The 9,777-nt window shown below is 39.7% G+C and overlaps 1 protein-coding gene across 1 annotated transcript in view; it reads left to right on the plus strand.

Annotated features, from left to right (window-relative positions):
• The window catches only part of LOC106469517 (actin-binding LIM protein 3-like), a 96,753-nt gene that overhangs the window by 26,325 nt on the left and 60,651 nt on the right, over positions 1-9,777 (plus strand). The window contains exons 6-7 of the mRNA XM_013930015.2: positions 5,143-5,203; positions 7,928-8,018. Coding sequence (XP_013785469.1) covers positions 5,143-5,203; positions 7,928-8,018 — 152 coding nt within the window. The remainder of the gene's footprint in view (positions 1-5,142; positions 5,204-7,927; positions 8,019-9,777) is intronic.

The following is a 9,777-nucleotide window of genomic DNA, read 5'->3' on the forward strand; positions in this document are numbered from 1 at the left end:
CGGTTGTTAATCATGATATCAGTAAATGTTGAGAATGCAGTCTTTTGCACGGTTGTTAATCATGATATCAGTAAATGTTGAGAATGTAGTATTTTGCCTAGTTGTGAATCATGATATCAGTAAATGCTGATAATGCAATCTCTTACCTGATTGTTAATGATATTGGAAAATGTTTTGAATGCAATTTTTTACCTGGTTGTTAATATGGATATTGGTAAATGTTGAGAAAGCAATCTCTTACCTGATTGGTAATAATAATCTTGATAAATGGTAAGATGCGGTCTCATACTTGATTGTTAATAATGATATTGGTAAATGTTAAGAATGCAGTCTTTTACCTAGTTCCCAATAATGACAAGTACAATGAAAAATTATATGAAGACAAATACGGATCTATATATATGTAACCTAGCTAGCTATAGTAATATAGAAAGTTTTGATGCTACAAAAAGTATTAAAATAAGAAAGTCAAACCTACAAAACTGAATTACTTAAAATTGAAAAACGTTTACCCTACTTTGGCAAATCACTGAAATTATGTTAGTCTGAGTCAAAGTAGATATAATTTTTTAAACTTTAAGTAACTCAGGTTTTATAGGTACTTCCATTAACAAGATTAGCTATTCCCGTTCAATGCTGCCCTCTATATGCAAACTTTTTCTTTATGCATGCCACAAGCCTTCCACTCCCCCTCTATTGGAATTGCAAGATTCCAACATGTCTCTCATGCAAATCATCATGCATCACCTCCTCACCAATAGGAACATGACATGCCCACATGATGCATGTGGCTTCCTCTACAGAACTAACTTTTCTCATTTGGAAGCATTTGTGTTCAAAAGTGCTCTTTTGTTTGTTTAATGCTTCATGTTTGTCTTTGTTCCCTCATGAAGGGCCTGGCATGGCCAGGTGGTTAGCGCGCGAAACTCGCAATCTGCAGGTTGCGGATTCGACTCCCTGTTACACCAAACATGCTCACCCTTTCAGCCATGGAGGCATTATAATGTGATGGTCAATCCCACTATTCATTGGTTAAAGAATAGCCTAAGAGTTTGTGGTGGGTGATGATAACTAGCTGCTTTCCCTCTAGTCTTACACTGCTAAATTAGGGATGGCTAGCACAGATAGCCCCTGTGTAGCTTTGCGCAAAATCCATAACAAACAAACAAAATTCTCATGAAGTGGTTGTTTTTAAATTAAGTTGATTTCATTCAGCCTGTTTCTTTGATCAGTATTTATCAGTTAATTCTAGTTGGCTTATTTTCTGCACTTTCTCTCCAATGAGTTCCGAAGTTAACGTTACCACTTTGGGAGTTACACCAGCGACCAGTTTTTGTTTATCAGGCCTCAGGTGTGGGTGACCCAATGGTAGATTTATCTGCTTTTATATGCTGGGAGATCGAATGTTACATGGGACAACCTTTGTACCCGGACGTCACCCAGGCTCCTCCAGGACAGGCTGACCCTGTGCAGGCTGATGAGGACTTCTATCATCTTTTGCAACCTCCAGATTTTGCCGTTCCTTCCTATTCCTAATCTGATGAGTCCACTAGGCCTAATGTGGTCTTTATGGATTTTGTTTCTCAGGTTTGTGATGCTTAATCCCTTTCCCCTATTTTTTTATGCACATCGTCCTTCTTTATTTCATGAACAATCTTCCCAACCCTTTTTGGTTTTCCTCCTTTACCTGATATTTAGGTTCATGCTGATCACTTTGCCTCTCAATTAAGCGAGGGGATTAGCATGCTGTGCCTCCCATTCCTACTATTGTGCTGACTATCCATTTTTAGACCAGCAGCTGTTAGATTCCTTATTGTCTATTTGGGGTGGCTCCTGATTCATCTGCCATTCTTAGCCATGCCCAATTTTACAGTATATTTTTTCCATATACCTCCTATCTGAGGCTCTCCATAGAAACCTTAGGGGGGTTTTCTGGAGATACTATTGCCCTTCTCTCTTCCACTTTAGCCAGCTTGTCATCTTTGGCTCTGGCTTTACATATGTTGTTTTGTTGTTGAGGCCTTATAGGTCATGATGCTGTATTGGTTTGGGTCCATTTACCCTTGACATATCTTAGGGATTTATGTATGGCCACATTTCTGAGGTGTTACGTTTTTGATATGGTCGTGAAAACTATTGAGCTTCTGGTGACTTTGGTCCAACAACAATCCACCCTTAAAAATATTGTCGCCATTTGTCTCAGGTTTTATAGGTACTTCCATTCACAGTTTTTGTTAATCAATCTGGTCATTGTCAGTGGTTATGGTCCATTGGGATGCATTTTTCATCCTTCCCCTTCCCAACTCTTACCCATCCCTTCTATTTGGGGTACATCTTCTCGTCACCTTCCTCAACAACGCAACTCCTGTCACCACCAGTAATGGGGACTACCCAGTTGGTTCTACAGTGGGAGCTTGGCTCTACGAGTTTCTTCATCCCTAGCATTTTTGCATTGGCAAGCAATAGTTGCTTCAGGTTCTGTCAGAAAGATTCTTTGTCTTGTGACCAGCCAGCATCTGTCAGAAGCAGTTCAAGGAATTGCTCTTGCAGCAGGCCATCGAACCTTTTCCCCATCCTTCCAAGGGTATTTAGTCCTGCCTTTTCTTTTTCCCCAGATATCCAGAAATTGGTGGCTGGTGATCGATTTATCATGCCTCAACTGCTTTGTTTTTTACCGTGGTTCACCATGGAGTCTTTTCTCACCCTGAGATGGGTGTTTTTCTACAGGGTTGTGGATGACCAAAATGGACGTCTGCAATGCTTACCTGCATATACCCATGTCATCTCAGTCTCATCCTTATCTTCGGTGTGTCCATCTTGGGATGGTTTATCAAATTTGGACTTTCCTCAGCATCTTCCGTATCTTGCCAAGTAGTCCAAGTTTTTGCTCGACATCTCCAGACTCTAGAGCTGTGATTTCATTATTACATGGAAGACTGGCTTCTTCTGGCTCATTCTGAACAGGAATCAGCTAATCATACCCAGCAGCTCCTTTCTGTGATGGCTCGGGTGGGCTGGTTGATCAAACTCGAGAATTCCTAACTCAGACCCACTCAATATCTTGTCCATTTGGGGGTCTTTTTCAACACTCATATCAATCGGGCCCAGCCTTCTCCTTTATGACTTCGTTCAATAGAACTGTTGGTTTGCTATGCCCTCTCGGCTCAGCCACTTACTCCTCTTGAGGTTCTGTCATTTTTGTGGATGTGTTCTTCCATGATATCACCGATCCCCTTTGGTTGAGTGAGATCCCTTCAGTGGGTGCTTCATGACTGATGGAACCTTTCTCGGGATCCTCTTTCCACTCCCATTACCCTTCTTGTTTCCCTGTGAGATGATCTGTTTTGATGGTTGGACAAAGCCCATACGTTGGCAGGTATCACCAGGTGGCTTCAGGCCATTGATCTGTGGACGAAAGTGCTTTGCATATCAATGTTCTCAAACGTCTAGCTATGTTGGGCATTGTATCACTTTCTTCTTCTCCCCTTACATTGTCTGGTGATGGTTCATTCAGACAATTCCATGGTGGTGGCATATATCAACCACCAAAAGGGCACCCCATCTAGAGATCTCTGTTTTGGACTTGGATATTTTATACTGGGCCCACACACACACACCTCACATTCATTTCATTGTGTATCATGTGCCATGTGCTTTCAATCTGGTCACAGATCATCTTTCACACCCTGACTGGATATATCCCACAGAGTGATCATTATATCCCCTCGTTTTCAGGGATCTTTGCTACTGCTGGGGTTCTCCCCATGTGGATGCCTTTCAAACAGGCCTAAACAACATGTTACCTCTCTTTTAGTCGCCTATACCTCATCCACAGGCTCTGGCAGTCGATACCTTCAGCCAGGATTGGTCATACCCATCTGATTACTTCATCAGGTGGTTTCTCTCATCCACTCCACTCCTTGTCAGGTCCTCATGATTGCTCCTTATTGGCCAGCTTAGCCTTGGTTTCCATGGTTACAGTGACAGCTCCTCTCCTCTCCCCTCCTGTTCCTCTTCCACTTTCTTTTTACCTTCTTTGTCAATCTCGGTCACATGCCCAACATCCCATTCTTCATGTCTTGCATCTTCATGCCTGGCTTGTATCTGATCCTTGATTAGAAGATATGGTTTTACATATCAAGCTGCTTCCTTGTTAGCTGGTTGCATTTGTCAATCTTCTATGGAGGTGTACCAATGCAAGTGGATGGTATACCATCCTTGGTCTACAACTAGGGGGGTTTCCTGCCGACTAGCCTACTGTGGCTTGTGTGGCAAAATTTCTCACTTGGCTCTTTGACTGTGGATCTTTGGTCTTTTCACTTTCGAGATATTGAGTAGCCTTATCCCATATCCTCGTTTTTCCTGATACCATAGAGCTTTTCCTTCCCCTGTCCTTACCATGCTCATGTGTTCCTTTCAGATATGTTGTCCTCCCAGGCAACCTACCCTTCCAGATTGAGATGTTAATGCTGTCATCCATTCCCTTACTTTACCTCAGTTTGAACCACTTTCCTCATGTTCCACGTTTCATCTTTCCCATAAAACATATTTCCTTTTTCTCTTAGCCCGTGGATGTCAGTGGTCGGATTTGATTGACATTTTACATACCCTTTATCACCCTACCTATCTTCTCCTTTATCCAGATTTTTCCTTTTTCCCGAATACCTTGGCAGCTCAGGAGGGTGGTTCCTCCTTCTTCCATTCCCTCCATTTCCCATCTGTACCCTCAACTGGATCCAGACAAGCTTCTGTGCCTGGTCAGGGCTCTTTATTGTTATATTGCTCATACTGCTTCCTTCTGGGATACACATTCTCAATCTTCCTTCCTTAGTGATCTTTTACCTTCTACCCGTACCAATTCAATCCATCTTTTGGTTTTTCCCTACCTTCTTCCTCCCGAAATTTGTTCCAGGTGTCCTCTCATTAAATCCAACACTTCACTTTTTACCTTGCTTCTCGTCTTTGTCGTCCAATGGAGGTGATTCTGCAATCTGGCATGTGGACCACACCCAGTATGTTCATCTCCCACTATCTCCATTTGGTAGGTTCCTCCTTGTTGGGGTTTTGCCTGCCACCTGTGACCATTGTTCATACTTCAGTGTGGCTCTAACTTGTAAGTTTTTATTCATACTTTCTTTTCAGGGGCTTTTCTCTATTTATTTATCCCATGTATCTTACTCTGTGGCAAGTGGTGCCTTACCAGGTATTCTTTAACTCGAAATCTGCACTGTCCAGTCACATTGACTCGCGCTTTATCTTCCATGGCTTTGAACATTCACCATTGAGATGGGGTGTTCCACAAAATCACTTGTAGGTGAATGACCTCGTAATATTTTGCTTCATAAACATGCCTGTCCCGGACTGTACCACCCATGGACTGCATGGGTAAAGCAGAAGGGGATTGCTGACCATCCTTGCCATGCCTGGGATTAATAACTCGGTATGGTGTGCTTTTCAAAATAAGGTTTTGTGGTCACCCATTGCACTGTCTCAGGTGATGACATTTCTTCGGACTCTCCACTGCATTGTCACCTTTTTTCTTTGAAAGTAGTATGGGAGTCCTTAGCACTTTTCTGTTCCAAGTTGCTGGGGTGTTTGACCATGGAGGCACCCTGCTGAATGAGTTCCACACAATAATCATTCATTTATAAAACAGGGCGGTGGTGTTCTGCAGGTGTAGATGATGTGATATCCTCCTATTTGAGATAACCAGTGACATCGGAGTGAGATATCAGAATGCAGTTCACCCCTTCAATTGCGAACCCTCATCCTACCCTCGTACAGATGTCAGTACCCCATGCACTGGTTTTGGACTTGGAGTGAACCAATTAACATAAGTACTCACACAAGTTTCAAGTTGTCAATCTTCCTTCTTCGATTTCCTCTGTCTGTGTTGTGGGTCACAGCAGTGGTACATTGGATTGTTCTAGATCTGTCCTTGGCTGTCCCTCATCTTCTCTTCTTTTGGGGATGTTATTGCCATTTGGATGGTCCTGGCCTGTTTCACAGTTGAAGGAGTTGATTGCATGTGATAGACATCTTTTTGATACTGGATGTCAAGTTCCCATATTGATAGCTCAGAGTTAATCCTCTTGTCATACCCGGGAATCAGGGTGGTTCTCAATCCTCTGGGTCTTGGGTTTGAAGTGTAGAAGGTATGATCCTCATCCTACCCTTGTGAGAATGTCAGTATCTCGTGGGCAGGTTTTGGATGTAATTGACTTACCGAGTATGATCCACCATGCCCTAGCCACTCTACACCTAGGAGAGGATCCTTTGTTTACCCACCTTTCTCATTGTGGGATCGAGTTACAGTACATTTCTATTTCCTGCCATGTTCTCTCTCACTCGGATGTGCTCCTCTCCTTTTCTACCCTCATATCTTACACTTTCCACAGTTGGGCAAAGAGTATGCCTGGCTCAGAAGTGATGCAGTTCTCCTCTTCTTATCTTTGGATCTGAATCTCTAATTTCTAGGGGTATCCTTCGGACGCTTTCAGGAGGTACGTCTGTCATTCCCTTGCACTGGTCCCTCCTCCTTATCAATGTGGAATTGTAGATAATCTAGTGAGAGGAAGTAAGTATTGCATCGTAAGTTATAATTTTCCTATATTTTTCTGATAGGTATTTACCTTTTTTCATATTTCCCATCCTTCCTCTCAACATTTCTCCCTTGCTGACATCTTCTGCCAAACTTCGAAGTAATAGTTTGGTAGAGGAGTGTAGAAGGAGTCGCATTCATCACGTGAGCATGTCATGCTCCTATTGGTGAGGAGGTGACACATGATGATTTGCATGAGAGACATGTTGGAATCTTGCATTTCAATAGGAGGGAGCAATAGTCTTGTAGCATGCATAAAAAAAGGTTTGCATGTAGAGAGCAGCACTGAATAGGAATAGCTAATCTTGTGAGAGGAGGTAAGTACCTATCGGAAATACATTTTCAGTATAGGAAAATTATAACTTTTGACTTTCTTGTTTCAATATATTTTGTAGCATTAAAACTTTCTATGTTACTTAAGCTAGCTAGGTTACATATGTATCGAGTCCTACTTGTCGTTATAAAATTACAAATTTTTATATGTATTATGTTGAGAATGCAATCTGTTACCTGATTCTTAATAATGACATTGGTAAATGTTAAAAATGTAATTTCTTATGTAATCGTTAATAATGATACTAGTAAATGTTGAAAATGCATTCTCCTACCTGATTGTTAATAATAATCTTGATAAATGTTGAGAATGTAATCTCTAACTTGATTGTTAAAATTTCTTTGGTAACTGTTTAGAACTCAGTTTTTTGCTGGATTGTTATTTGAACAGTGTGGACAATTCGAAGTGTAGTAATACATTATTTAAAAGTAAACAGTTATACTATTTGTTTAATTTGTGTATAAAAACTACAACATAAAAATTAAAAGGCAGCTTTGTGTATGTTAATTTATGTTACTTGGTGGCGAGTAAAGATGTTACTTTATTATAAAGACCTTATCATCACTGGGCTAGGTCTTCATATTTCAACCAAATTTGTAAGAAGGGAAACTGCAATGCTTCTAAAAGGATGTTCTGTAGTCACTGTTAAAATATCGTTATCAAAATTGATGCTACCCATTCTTCATATAGTTATACTATATAGGTAGCTTTGTGTTAAATGATGACACTTCGTGTACTATATACATTATTATAAGTTAATGAAAGAAAATGTCAACACTGTATGAAGAAGAAGTAGAAAACTACTATATTTGATTCAATTACCATTATTTTGATCAGTTTGCCCCTGAAAAGCAACTCTAATGGTATATTTACTGCTTTCCTTTCTTCTTTGTCTATGAATATAATAGCTGTCTGCCTAACTAGTTGGTGTAGAAAATGTGGAACTCAGTGCTTTTACTTGAATAGTAAGTAATTTCATTTGTTTGCCCTAGGCTGGTGATAGTCATCACTTTCACCCAACGTGTGCTCGTTGTACAAAATGTGGAAACCCATTTGGAGATGGAGAAGAAATGTATATGCAAGGTGAGAATCTGCTCATACTACCTTCAAAACTAATTCAAATAGGTTATCTATATAAATAATATGCTTGCATTTGTCTGTTCAGAACTTTTCTCAAAATATCTCGATCAAACACTACAAATCTCGTATCATTAGAAAGGCTTTTGTCCGAGGAGTCCGGATTGCATAATGGCATTTCAATTCAGAGTCACCTTACCTGTTTTTTGCTTAGTCAAACTTTTAAATGGAACGTCTGGCACAATGTTGTTGTCAGCACATGACGATTGGTTTTGATTTCAACTTTAGTTTACTTATTTACAAAGTATTTCACACAAACAACACTTAACCCACATGGAATTTCATAAAAAAGATTAACATTACACTAATTACAATTTCTATGGGCTTTCTTGACATATTTAGGTCTAAAATATGCATGTTCAGTTTATTCAAAACCATGTGTTTATCACTTTGTAAACATGCATTCAGACATTTCTTCATATTCAACTAAGTTTGCCTTCATTACAACCATCACTGTTATAGTGCACCCACAGTTCCAAACTGCAGAGTACATTTTTGCAACAGCAATATGCAAACCATGAAGTCTTAGATTCACAGTTTTAGCATGCCAACCATCAGGCTGCTTGTTTTTTACACACAAAAGCTTTCATAGCTCAAGCAACACCTAGCAGAGGCATTCAAATCGTATTTTCCTGTTTAAATTAGTTGATTATAGTTATCAAATTTGTGGTTTCTCACATTAGTAAATAAGAGGTTTAGAAATTAGAGTTGGGATTAAATGCAGAATTAAACAAGTACCTTTTTCAACTCTGTTATCAAAATTCTGTATAACCGGTAGTACAGCATTGAAATTTCAGGTTGTTTTATTTTTGATTACAGAGGTTTTGACACACTTTATTTGAACAACTTACATGTGCTAATGCAGTGGGCTGTAGTGCTACAGGACCGTAGTTAGCTGCCATATATTTGGATTACATCAAATGCCTGACCATATGAGTGCATAAGTAGACTAATGACTGGAATGGCTTAAAAACCCTTTGCAATCAAATTGTTAAATTTTCCCAGTATTCCCATTGAAATTAATAAAATCACACAGTAGGACAACAATGAGCTCCATAACCAGACCCCAAGCCAATTGAAGGAATGCCTCGTCTGAAAAGTGAAGGCTATGACTATGAAAAAAAGATCTCTCTAACCCTAAAAGCCATTGTGATGTATCTGGACAGATCTGCTTTTACTGTTAACCAAATAATAAAAAAAGGATTTGATGTTGATGAAGGCCCACTAGTTCCAACCATGCTTGATTTTGTTAAGATGGTCAGAAAAAGTGAAATCCCATTTAGCCACATACCCATTTAGCCTGCATTGTAGCTGCAATGGAAATGTGTGCCTTTGTTCTGCTTAAGTGTGGTCTTTGAAACACCAAGGTCCACATACCATTGAAGATGAAAATGTATGGTCTAAAATTGATCTTACTGTTTTTCACAGAAACTTCTTACAACCGAAATTGTGATGTCAGAAACTAGTGCCTAATCAGCCATTTGATAGAACATGATTAATAAGGGCTAAGTAATTCCAAGAGAAGCACAGAACCTGAATATCATTCTTATAAATTGTGATTAACCCTTTCGAGATGGGTCACGGGTGAAAGGCCATGTCATCTTGTTTGTTGACTCGCATTCAAAATTGTATTGAACTAATATTTCATGAACTTATGTCAATAAATTTAGTTTCAATCTGTAGATTATAATTCAAATTTTAGAAC

The sequence above is a fragment of the Limulus polyphemus genome, unplaced genomic scaffold (assembly GCF_000517525.1).
Source record: "Limulus polyphemus unplaced genomic scaffold, Limulus_polyphemus-2.1.2 Scaffold3523, whole genome shotgun sequence".
In the NCBI taxonomy this organism is placed as follows: domain Eukaryota; kingdom Metazoa; phylum Arthropoda; class Merostomata; order Xiphosura; family Limulidae; genus Limulus; species Limulus polyphemus.